Source organism: Chionomys nivalis, chromosome 8 (genome assembly GCF_950005125.1).
Source record: "Chionomys nivalis chromosome 8, mChiNiv1.1, whole genome shotgun sequence".
Classification (NCBI taxonomy): domain Eukaryota; kingdom Metazoa; phylum Chordata; class Mammalia; order Rodentia; family Cricetidae; genus Chionomys; species Chionomys nivalis.
In genome coordinates this window covers 48,833,430-48,846,181 of record NC_080093.1, presented here as the reverse complement: position 1 = coordinate 48,846,181, position 12,752 = coordinate 48,833,430, and the positions used below count along the sequence as shown (strand labels likewise).

The window sequence follows — 12,752 nt, the reverse complement described above, 5'->3', positions numbered from 1 at the left end:
TCTTACCAACGGGAGAGGAGACCCTGACTAGCCAAACTGAGTACCCTAGGAAGGACCTTTGGCAGTACCATCCGTCACAGCCAGCTTGTGGGAGGAGTGGGAAGAGGAGCAGATGCCACAGGTAGACGTGAGAGAGAGAGCACTCCAGGGGTACTGTGGCCAGGATAAGGGGTGGGAGAGGAGGCAGTCTGTAGGAAGGGATCTCTTGGTCATCCAGTCATCCAGAGCTGAGCCAGGGGTAGACAGGAAGGGAATCGGTTTCCCCTCACCAAGATGGCTGGTGCTGTCACGCCTGAGGGAGCTGAGCAGCTGGTTGCCTTGGTGACAGAGGGAGAGTGCCGCATGCTAATGAGGCTGGCAGAGAGCTGGGCAGCAGAAGGGTTCTAAGGGTAGATGTGTGACTTTCCCCAGCAGCAGTCAGGCCTAAGGGGTTGTAGGTGGTAGTGGGCAGAGGGAAGGAAGTATATCCACGGGGCCTTTGACTCTGGACCGAGGGCAGCAGAAGCCTGGATATCTAAGAGTGGGCTCTCTGGGCAAGGCTGCTGCTGACAGGCAAGTGGGAGAAGGGTTCAGAGCCTGGAGCCTGAGCTTTTAGAAGGTGCTGGAATTTTGTCAAGGAAGAATGAGTAGCAGTGTAGCGGCTATCTGGAGCAAGGGCAGCCTAAATGCTGGAGCCCCCACCAGTGTTTTGAATAAATCCTGTGTCCTCCTGAGACTGTTTTGTCCTGATGCTCCCCTAGTTGCTCTGGCTTCCCCCCTCAAGCTAGCCTCAGACCTAGAGGTGAAATAAATAAATGAGACACTGAGATGGAGAGGGAGGCTCTGAGCTCCCCAGGTTCCCCTCTCCAGCCTCCTTAGCCTCCCCACTGCTCTCTGGGCACAGGGTATCTCTGCTCCAGAGATGCTTGTGGCTCCTTAGCCTCCATGAATTTATAATGGCTACAGTTTCCATCCTAAGGGCCAGCATCTCCTGCCACAGGAGCTGGGATGGTTTTCTTGACAGCAGAGATGCTCCCCCCTACTCTGGTGACCAGACCCCACAGTAAGGTAGGGTTGTGGTCGGGGAGCTGGGGTTTGGTAGGGTTAGTTGGTCATCTCAGGGAGTTCGCAGGAATCAGTTTGTGGCTGGTCTGTTGGTGTCAATCTCTCTGGGTCTGGGATCCTATTCTGGCTCAGGCTGGACTGACTTAGGCTAAGGAGGATAAGTTATCTCAGAGTAGGGTTTTCAGGGCTTGCCCACTGGCCTAAATTGTCCTCATTCTGTTTTTGGATCAGCTCAGCAAGGGCCTGGCCAGGGCAAGGGGACCTGTACAATCTTTTAGGCTTGGGGTGTTTGGGCTTCAGAGAGCTTGACCTTCTGCCCAGGGGTCTTGGCTGTCCCTTTTGGACCTTGTTGTCCGAAGGCACACCATTCCCAGATTCCCAGATTGTGAAAGAGTACTCCACCGTACTTCATCCCAGGGTTTCCATGGACTCATTTTCCTTCCTCCAGCTTCCTTGGTTCCCCAGAGCCCTGGTTTTCTCTTGGACCCTGCTATCTGTACATGAGGCTGGGCTGGGGAGCTGGAAGGATGGAGAGGATGCCTTTCTAAGTCAGTGTGGAGGTTTCCTTTAAGGCCCATCCACATTCCTTACACTTTGTGCTTTCCCCTAAGGTCACTGGGACCCAAGGATGAGGGTGGGGTGGTTGGAGAGCCCTCGTCCACTCAATCCCTCTCTAACAGGACACGCTCTTTTTCTCCAGGTGACTTTGAGTTTCGTGTTGTGTTTTATTTTCTCCTCCATCTGAATCGTTTTTTTCTCGTTGACCGTTTTTTTTTTTCTTTCCACCTCCTGGAAGAAAAAAAAAAAGAAAAAAGAAAAAAAGAAAAAGGAAAAAGCAGCCCTCCCAGCGCATGCTTCCCCTCCTTTTCCTTTTCTTTTTTTTTCCCCCCCGGCAAAAAGAAAAAAAAAAGAAACCAAAATTTTCTCTCCTTCCCTGTAGCAACTCCCTGCCTTGTCTCCTCTGGCTCACACCCCTCACCCTCTGACGCCCTGATCTCTCTTTCTCCCCTTTCCCTTCCCTCTCCCCTCTGTTTCTGCATCGGGCCCCTTCCCTCAGCTGCTGGGCTGGGGGCTCTCCCCCGATGTCTGTCACAAGTTAAAAAGGGTTTTTAAATTGTGGCAGCAACAACTTTCCCTCCCTTCTCTCTGGCTGATTTTGATGACTCGTGTTTTCTTTGTTTCTTTCCTCTTTCTTTCTTTCTTTTCTTCTTTTCTTTCTCTCTTTCTCTCCTTCCCCTTTCCAAGGTCCGGCTCACCTGACGTTAAACAGCGAAGGTATGGTTTGAAGTTTTGGTTTGGTTTGGATTGGACTGGATTGCCCCAAACTGTGCCTGGCTTTTCTGTTCCCTTCCCTTCCCTCCTTTTCCTTCACCCTTCCTGCCTTCCTCCTTCCCTTCCTCCCCTCTTCCTCTGCCATCTCTTTATTTGTATGGGGGTGCCTGGCGGGGGTGGGGCTGGTCCTCTCCCTCTCCTCCTCCCCTTCCCCTGGGTCCACTGTCCGCCCGCACCTCGCCTTGGTTTCTGGTGTCGAGATGTACACTTTCCTGCCGTTGTCTCCAGTCTCTTTTTATTCTTTTTATTTTTTCCTTTCCATTTTTCCTGGTGGTATATCTTGCTTTTTTCTTTCTCATGGTGGTATTTGATTTTTGTTCCCCCATTCATTCTGATCGCTCTTCTCTTTTCTATGAATGCAAGTAAAAAAAAAAAAAAAGGTTGCAGAAACTATTTGAGGCAGTCACAGTCTCCTTCCCTTGCTGCTGTGGAAGACACTCCATTTAATCCCTGTCCCTAGAATGGGTTGAAAATAGAAGACGTGGGGGCTGGAGGTGCAGGACTTTCCCTTTCCACTACGCCCCACCCTCTGCCTTTACCTCCGTTATCTTTTGAATATCTCTTATTTCTATCGGATAGATGACAGTATATCAGAGACAAGAGACTGGCTGTCGTAATTATACAGTCCTACTAGTGGCATGATAGCCCTACTAGGTGGCATGGCTGAGACTTGTCATTTAGCTTGAGCTTACCCTTGGCTAAGTCCTTCCACCAGTCCAAACCCCAGTGTTGGAGTTCTGTCCCAGCATCCACAAGGCCCTGGGATCCAGTCTCAGCACTGCAGGGGAGGAGAAACCCTGGCATTAAGCAACCTAGAAGAGAACCTAGGAGTTTTGACTGATCCCCTCCAGCTCTGGCCTCCCTGCCCTCCCAGTTATCCACCTCTATGAGTACCTCGGGCACTGCTGTACCTATACAAGAGACAGGGTTGGCTGTTTAACTATGAGCAAAGGGATGGTGGGACCACATCCAGGATGTAAGAGAGTCTGACTGAGATCTGAAATTTGGGATGGATTTAGGTCTGAGAAATAAGGGCCTGGGATTTATGCAGGCATGGGAAGTTATGGCCAGAAGTAAGGAGGAGGAAGTCCCACACAGGGAATTAGAAGGAGGGTTCTGGCTGAATCATGTCCTTCTTACTTCTAAATTCTTGGTTTGGGGAGTGCTGGCTGTGACTCACCTTAGACACTGATGATGTTTTCTAGAAGGGTCCTAGAGAGGTTTCCCCTCATCTAGAAGGTTCTGCAGCTTAGGTGATTTGTCTAATTTTAATTGTGGAGATTGGGGACTGGACTTGGAGGAAGAACCCAGAAAGAAACTTTCCCATCTATCCCTGAATTCTCCTCATCCTGTGGTTCTAGCAATAGGGTTGGTTGCCTGGGAACCAGGCACCAGAGAATACCCATTCACTGGCAAGCATGGGTGAAGCTAAGCTAGTCTGGAGCCCAGACATGGCAACCTGTGCCCGTGGAGCAGAACTGGGCCCTGTGTAGTGAGGAACAGGTTAATAAGGCTGAGCACTGATTTCTAAGTAAGAGCATCCTGCATCCCTGGGGAGCCCTACCTAGCCAGGAGCTCCTTGTGAGCACAGCCCTTCTGTGAATGTGGTGGAGGGCAAACCTGGGAAGCCCCGTAGTCCAAGTGGAGACTGTCAGAGCAGCCACTGTGGGGACCGAAGCAGGTACAGGTGTCAGGGGGGCTTGGGTACCTGAATTGTGGTGGCTTCTGGAACACAGGTGTCCATGTCAGGCAAAAGCAGGTTGATATTCTCGAACCCAGCAGAAGGTGTGAGCAGAGATGCCCAGTGAGGGAGGAGCATGAGCCCTAAGGATATCACAGTGGACCCACAGGGTGAAGAGGAAGTTTGGGTACAGGTGCTCAGGACCCTGGTCCCTAGGACTGCCCTTTCTCTCCACTTAGTCTCCTTACCCTGGCCAAAGGCTAGAAATCGATGGTCAGAGGCCTGATAGGGTATGTGGGGCTGGTGACCTTTGGATTGTCAAATGGCTCCTCAAGAGATCTTGAAGGCCAGGGAGTCCCCAGAGAAACCCTCCTCACCTGCCTTCAAGCAGACCTTTGTCCTGGAGAGAGCTTTCCATTACCTCAAGACTGGGATGGGACTGGCTGCAAAGTCCCTATGCCTGACTCCCCAATTCTGCTTCTCCAGTAGGGTCCTTACTGTTCTCCGAGGGGGGGGCCGGGAGAGGAGGAGCCGGCGATGTGCACCAGCCGACGAAAGGTCAGTGATCCCATGGTCTCCAGACAGTCCGGTCCTTGCCCTGCTGTAGGCTAACTGCGTTCTGGGAGGAGAGGATCTTCACAGGTGTATGGCACCTCCCTGTGCCTTTTCTCCAGGCTGGCAGCGGGCCTGCACCCCACCGCCATTCCCAGGGCACCGTTCCACAGTAACCAGATGCCCTTTTCCATGAGTGGTCAGGCCCATCTCTAGAAAGTGTTGCTATTTCAGGGTGACAGGTGGCAGGGTACCATCATAGTCTGGGAGCCTGCTAGGTGCCTGGGGGAAACTGGCAACATCTGTGATCCTCGTGTCACCTATATTGTGCCAGTAAGCCTTGGTGAAATTTAGTGGCGGGCATCGTTGCTTTCATTTTATAGCTGGGGAAACAGGCACCCGTGAAAGCCCCAGACGCCAGCATGGGCCGGCCGCTTAGTGTCTTAGAGCACAGGATCCCAGCCTACTTTTTTGGTCAGAGGCTGCTTCTTTCAGGACCCTTTGCTGAGAAATGTGCAGGCCGCTCTGACAACTCTCAAAGCTCCGCGGTCAGGCCAGAACCTCCCGCGTCACCTCCATCCTCCAACTCGTGCCCTCCAGGGCTTGTACCATCCCGATCTCGTTCCCAGTTCTTGGAAAAAGCAGCCATGCTCTCCTTGTTGGCAATCTCCCTGAACTTCTGGGCCAGCCTGAACACTTCTACACCTCCTTGGATTCAGTCATACCACATCCTGTCACTCTGTCTGTTTGCTGGCCTTGTGGTTCTGAACTCCAGAACTCAAGGACAGGATTTTCACTGTCTCTTTCCATGCTCTGCGCAGCTCTCAGCATATATGTAGGGATGAGCTCAGCACATTAATTTAATTTAGTTAATTTTGATAGGGTCTCACTGTAGTTTTGGTTGACCTGGAACTCACTATGTAGGCCAGGTTGGTCTTGAACTCACAGAAACACATCAACTTCTGCCTTCTGAGTAGTGTTGGGCTTAAAGGTGTGCACACCTGACTCACAATTACTTTAAATGAGCGAATGGTCACTGTTTCCAGGGGTCTTTGATGGCCTAACAAATAACTCCAATAAACCATGGTCCATGTAGGTGGCTAGAAACCGCAGACCTTGTTCAGAGGAGTTAATTTACTTATTCATCCATGGAGGGGCGAGCATGTGCACCTTCACAAAGTCATATCCAGGGGCAGAGTCATTTGGGGCTGAATTGTGTCCTAACCTGTCTATCGTCATTCCTGCGGCAACCTGGGAGGTAGACTGACTCCAGAGGAGAAAGCTGGGCTTAGAGCGGCCGTAACTTGGCCAAGGTCACAGAGCTGGTTGGCAGAGCCAGCGCCAGTGCCCAGGTCTTCTTTCTCACATCACATTTCCTCCCCAAGGAGCTGTACAAGGTGTTACTAGGCAGTAAGTGCCAAATGAGCAGAACACACAGCCCTGGTTCCTCAGAGCCAGAAGGGGGTCAGAGGGGGCTGGAGATCGTCCCAGAGGACTTAGAGCTGGGTCTGCAAAGGGGGCAGCTGTGTCCCTCCCTTTCATGGCTCTTGGAAACCCAGGCAGTTCTGGCCACATTCAGCTTTGTTGGAACATTTGTGAGGCCACAGACTCCCTGATGGAGAAGCAAACAAGTGTTAGCAATGACTCCCTTTCCACACTAGGAGCCCTTAAGGGTTGTAATTTCTCACGTGCTGATGGGAGTTGTAGTTCTTGGCCGTGGCTTGCATGGCTGGTGGAGCAAAGCGCCCCCTGGCGCTACAGGATCTGAGCGTTCCGGGTCCAGCTAGTGCTCAGGCGCTCCAGGGCTACACTATACATTCTGGTCCCTGAAGTGCCACCCCCATCAGGGCCCTTGAGGGCTCCATCAAGGTTCTCTCTGTGTCCCTCACTCTCTTGCTCTCTCTTCTTCAGTTTTCTTGCTGCTTTTGCCCACCTGCCTCTCACCCCTCTCCTTAAAAGCCTTCAGGCTCCCTTGGACAGCCCAAAGTCTTTCCATCTCTGGGCCGAGAAGCCTGGGGTCTAGTCAGCTCAGCCTAGCAGCATAGATGGCTTTGTCTCCTCCCCTGGGTCCACCTGAGGAGTCTAGGAATGGCCTCATTTCTGCTCTTGGCCTTGGCAGCCGTGGTCCAGCCTCAGCCCTGCCTCTCTCCTTTTTTTTCTGACTTCTTTTGTTTGGTCCCAATCACTTTTTCAGGTGGCTGCCTTCTATTCCCTCCCTGCAGCCTGGATCTCTGCAATGTTATTTGCTTTGACCGCAGTGAAGGTGAAGGAGTGGGAGGAGAGCTCTGACTTCTGAGTGGGGCTAACAGTCAGGGTGGTAAAACCAAGGTCAAATGCATTCCCTTTTCTGGTCCTTGAGCCCCCTGGCTCTGTCAGTGTCTGAGCAGCAGGCCTGGTTGCTATGGAAACAATAAAGCCCCAGAAAGCTGTGGCTTTAGTTCCCTAGAGGTCCCTGTCCCCTTTCCACGCTGGCTGGCCCTCCTCCTCACCTGTCACTCAGTGCTTCCTCCTGTTCTTCATCAATAAGGTTCCCTGTGACCTCTCTTTCCCTCACAGCCCTGTCTCCATTTCTCTTCTGACCCACTGCTGGTCCATCTTCGTCCCCTTCCATGCTGGGCTCCCCACATCACCATTAAACACATCTTTGTCTTTCCTGGCTGCTTCACCTTTGTTTCTGGTCCCCTAAATAGACAGAGGGAGGGATTCAGATTGTCCCTATGTGGCCCATGCCCTACCCCCCTCAGCTTGCTGTCCTGTGGCCTCAGGACACAAGACCTTGCCAGCTGCAGTGAGGGCTATGCCAGGCACTGGGGCAGCAGCTGGTGCCTTGGCATCCGGATGCAGTGGGGGCCGAGTGTGGGCAGCCTGCCTGGAGGGAGAGAGGCAGGCTGTGTGTGCTGGAGAAGAGTTCTGTAGAATCTGCAATGAGAGACCCTCACTTTCCTACACGGAACTGCGGCTCAGCCCTGCCCCTAGGGGAAGGTGGGTGCCTTGTAGTGGCCCTCCGTGCCCATCACATCGTTCCTACTCTTCCATGGGCCTTGAGAGCATCTCAGGAGAAGCTCAGATAGTTCAGCCTCTGCCTAAAGACCCTCATGATACAGTCCTGTTTGCCTCTCTTATCCACCCAGGGAGGAAACAGGATCAGTATTTGCTGACAGAGAGACAGAAGTCGCTGCCTGGGTGCAGGGCTTCTTGTCTCTTTTGATTTGGAATCCGGTTCTCTGCCCCGTGCTTGTGCTCTGGTGTGTGAAGTTGAGGGGCTGGACCCCCAACTCTCTGCTTCCAGTCATGGTACTTTTGCTTGTCACCCACTTGCAGACCGCCAGCAATCCCCATGGCTTCCCCCCAAAGAGAGGCAGGGGAAAGGATCTTGGGCTGGGTGCTGTGTCCTTGTACACACACATACACACACACACACACACACACACACACACTAGCTGGGTGTTATACACATACACAAAGACTGGGTGCTGTGTCTATATGTACAGATACATAAACACACGCATATGCACACAGGTAATGCACATTTGTGAGCATACGCACACGAGAGCCAGGCCCTCCCATGCCACTCCCTTGGCATCTATGGGTCACACACCTGGTACTGTGAGGTTTCTTAGGTTGGAGGATGAAGCTGGGAGAGGAGGGAGGGCTGGCATGGTGAACACCCACCGGAATGCCGCAGAATGGCCTGTCACCTGGTGGATAGCCCTGCCACTTGCATTGCCTTCCCATGTGTCGTGTCCCTGTCCCTCTCTACTCCATGGCTTCCTGCTCTTCTCATCTGTGCAGGGCTAGGCAGACCTACTGGTCCCATCACTTATGGACAGTCCTGAAATTGCCCCTGTCCCTGGGTATTGAGAATAGCTGTTACCAAAGAAGAGGCAAGGGGAGAGGTGGGCTGCTCAGGAGGTACTCCCAGGGAGAAGGCAGGCGGTCAGTCTCTTGCGTCTCCCCCACGTGCCTTTGTTCTGGGGTGGCAGGGGTTGAGAGCATTGCTAGAGGGGAGACGGTGAGGCCTGTAGCTTTGTCTGGCCCTGTGGCAGCTTAATTGTCAGCTGTCAGTGTGAGATCCACTTAGCAGCCTCCTGCTTTGGAAATGGACCTGGGGGGAGCTGACTTTTGGTAGCAAAGACAGCAGGGTCCGGGTTAACAGGATGTAGGAGGGGAAGAGGGCCTAAGTTTAGAATTGGGACCACAGGACTCCAGTGTCCAGGACCCGTGCTTGGGTTGCTGGAGGTGAAGGGGGAGCCTCTGGTGTACCCCCCACACTCAGCCTTCTCCCGTTTTCCCAAACCATGGCGTCCAGGCAAGGAGGAATTTGTGGCAACCTTCAAGGGCAATGAGTTCTTCTGCTACGACCTGTCACACAACCCGATCCAGAGCAGCACTGACGAGATCACACTGGCCTTCCGCACCCTGCAGCGCAACGGGCTGATGCTGCACACGGGCAAGTCGGCCGACTACGTCAACCTGTCCCTCAAGTCCGGGGCTGTCTGGCTGGTCATCAACTTAGGCTCGGGTGCCTTCGAGGCCCTTGTGGAACCCGTCAATGGCAAGTTCAACGACAACGCCTGGCACGACGTCCGGGTTACCCGAAACCTGCGCCAGGTAGGGGGAGCAAGAAGAAGGTCAGGGGTCAGCTGTATCTGGGGCAGGACATATGTAGAGGACACAGCGATGCCTTGGGTTGGGGTGGGAGAAAGCAGGGCTGGGCAGTGAGGTGCGGTTTGGAGAACAGAGTTTGGGGCTGTGTGAACCTGAGGTGTGGCCTCAGCTGTGCGCTAGGCTTCAGAGACCTCATCAGCTAGGGAGCTGAACTAGAAGGAGGCTCTAGAACTGTTCCCAGGCAGAAGCCTGAGGCCAGGAGCAGGACTGGGCTCAGATTGGTAGGAGCAGCTAGGGTTTCAAGGTGTGGTGCTCAGGGATTGGGTGATGGGCAGGAGGGTGCTGCGGACTTGGGAGGAGGAAACTGGAGCCTGGATGAGGGCCTAGCGTGTTGTGGGGTGGGAAAGGGATCCTGTAGGGTGGACAGCAGGACACTGAGGAAAACAGATACAGAATATGGGCTCCCCTGCAGGGGCCTTTCCCAGGACAGGGATAGCTGAGAAGGAGGCAGCAAGTGGCTGAGAGTCAGAATCAGGGAGGGCGCCTGGCCCTGCTGCTCGCGGGGTATTTGCTTTTCTTCCTGTGTGACAAAGCCAGGCTTTCCATCATGTCTGTGTTCACCTTCTGCTGACTGAGCCAGCCTGTAGAGGGGGCTCAGGGAGGTTTTGGGGGTCAGCCCCTGCATGTAGGATGACACCCTTCTCTGCATCGTTCCCTGTATTTCAAATGCTGCATACGTCCTCTTAGGAGTGGCCACTCCTCTTCACCACTCTCAGGGTTCATCCACAGTGGCTTCTGATGATAAGGTGTCTCTCTGGCCAGACTGTGCTAGACAGGAACCTTGTGGGCAGTTTCCAGCCCTAAGAAGTCCCTGTGTCCAACCACACTGACCTCTCTTCACTACTAGGTAAGGCTCCTGAACGTTCCCTGGGAACTCCTGTCTCTACTTCCCCACAATGGCTTCTCTGCTGACTTACTCTGGGGACCCCAGTTCTTCATTCTCTTGGGTCCCCAGCCTTGTAGCTAGCGGGCAACAAGCTGTTGAAACTTCATCCTTCCGTGGCTAAATGCAACCAAGAACACCAAGCAACCCTGGCTGTGGAGGCTGCATCTCAGGGTTTCATGGCTGCTCTCTTGCTAGTGAATTCTTTGGACTTCCTGTTTCCGGTGGTGGTCAACCCTCTGTTGTTGTTCATCTCCTCTACTCCTTTCTTCCACTGGAAGCCTCTCAATGGTGCTCAAGATTCCTGCTGACCACCTATCCCTCGTACCTGCTCCTCATTTGACATCACTAGGGGATAATCTGATGGAGAGTCCCTCCCCTAACACCTCTCCCTGTGCCTCAACAATGTCCTGACTAATTGTACTGCTCTTTCTGGAAGCCTGCAGCCGCCTGTTCCCGTCGTATGTGAATGTGCCTTTTCTCAGTGCCCCTCTCTCTGTGCTCTGTAGAGTGACACGTTTGTGGAGTGACCTCTCCATGCACACTCCCACCCTGTGTCCTGTCACGCCATTCCCCAGTCAGAGCACCGCCTGGCGTGTTATCCCCCCAAGAGCAATCGGGTGTGTGCAGTGCCTCTGTGATGCTTTCCAGTGTAGCATACCTTTTGTGGGGAAATCTGCCTTAAGGGGGAAGCCGCCTTAGGTGCCTTTTGCTCCCTTCCTTGCTGTCCCTAGGACTAGAGCTGTCGCTGCTGCTATCTTCTGCGAGTCACTGCAAGCCCACAAATCTTCACCTGCCATTTGGCCAAAAAAGCATGGTGAGCCATACCGGATACAGAGTGGAGAAGGATGTGCATCCTGCCCTTGCAGCTCCTGGGACAGGATGGAATTGTTCCAAATAAACAGAGCAGGGGCTGGGGAGAGGTCTCAGAGGAAAAAAAAATACTAGTCACACAAGTGTGTGGACCAGAGTTCAGGTCCCCAAAACCCTTGGAAAAGCTGGGCAATCACGGTGGACACCTGAAATCCCAGCACTTGGGAGATAGACAGAGGGGTCCCTAGGGCACTCTGACTAGCTAGACTATCAAGAATGGGCAAGCTCTGGGCTAAGGGAGAGGCTCTATTTAACAAAGGAAGAGTGGTTAAGGAAGCCGCCCAGTGACATCCAGTGGCAGCTTCAGATCTCCACATGAATTCACACATGTGTCATGTGCACTCATGCCCACACATGTGCCTACATATGTGAACACACATATACACACAGACACACCACACACGTGCAAAAGTAGATGAAATACATAAATGAACTAATTTTAAAAAATGATCAGAATAAGATAGTCCACATGCCCAGTGGACCACAGAAGCAATGATGGGAATTGGGAAATTTCCAAAAAGGAAGAAGAGGTCCGTGGTAATGCTGAGCCACGCTCATGGGTGCAATGACTGACACATGACCTCAGCACACGAAGTATAGAGTGTGACCCGTATTCGTCTCTTTCTCAACAACGTAGCGTCATGGGTGTAAGTTGATGACAGATGGAAATTCTCTTCTACTGGGTTGTTCTACAAGGTGGCTCACAGACAGGGCATGCTGACCCAAAAGCGGGGGCGATGGGCCACAGAGGGTGTCCACTTAAAGACCTTGATGGAGAACCCTCTTTTCAAAAGGTTCCTGGGGAATTTCTTTCACTCTAGAACCCACGGGCATGAGGTACAGGACTATATTTGGGGAATTCTTCTTGACTTAACTCCAAGGCCATACTCTGGAGTTGTTGTCCTCGAGCAGGGCCCGCGCCCTGCCAAACCCTTTATCTGCCTGTTTTCTGAGACTTTCGAGAGAAACTTCTTTGTTCTTGTTGCTCCAACAGTCTCTTCATTCACACTGTGCCAATGTCTGGAAGCTTTCTGGGTCATCATAACTCATGGGGTGCTACTGGCATCTGTGGGTAGAGGCCAGAATTTGAGCGATCACTACAGTTTGTAATACAGCCCCGCAACAAGGAATCGTCTTACCTCAAATGCCAATGGTGCTTCTGGGGAGATTCCCTGTTCATCCAAGTGTGTAGAGAGTCTAGATGACGTCCTAGGATTTGAAGAATCCTGCTATAAACACAAGGGTGGTAGAGGGAGAAGTGGCTTTTACCAGTGCTCTACCTCCCTCAAGTTTTGTAGGTGGGAAGTAGGCCAGGGACATAATATAAGCAATGACATCAGGATGGGGGGTGTGTGGCTCAGTGACAGACGCTGATCTGTCATGCATCAAGGCCATGGGTTCCATCTTTAACATCGTGTGGGGAGATAAAGGAGATAGAAATGACAGGGCAGATGGCCAGTGTCCAGAGTACTGCAGCCTCTCCGTTATTCTCTGTGTGACTGGAGTGGCTGGGAGAAGCTTCCTGGAAGGAACTTACCCCAAGCTAACTGGTTAGCTGTGGGAGTGGGTCAAAGGCCAGCTCCAAACACGTCTGGTGTAGGTGGTCATCCCTAGAACATGTCTTGGAACATAGCAGTTGAGTCCGGGGGGATCCTGACTGACACAACATGTTCTTCCTGTCTCCTTTCGAACGCAGCTCTTAAGGCTATTATGATAGAC

At 52.6% G+C, this 12,752-nt stretch overlaps 1 protein-coding gene across 22 annotated transcripts in view; it reads left to right on the top strand.

The window, feature by feature from the left end:
• Positions 1-12,752, top strand: part of Nrxn2 (neurexin 2) — a 114,145-nt gene that overhangs the window by 27,783 nt on the left and 73,610 nt on the right. For 18 of the 22 annotated variants that reach the window (XM_057779068.1, XM_057779057.1, XM_057779064.1 and 15 more), the window contains exons 4-6: positions 2,290-2,319; positions 4,544-4,615; positions 8,919-9,220. In XM_057779068.1, the coding sequence (XP_057635051.1) occupies positions 2,290-2,319; positions 4,544-4,615; positions 8,919-9,220 (404 nt within the window). The remainder of the gene's footprint in view (positions 1-2,289; positions 2,320-4,543; positions 4,616-8,918; positions 9,221-12,752) is intronic. The other 4 variants (XM_057779063.1, XM_057779047.1, XM_057779051.1 and 1 more) reach the window with 3 other exon arrangements.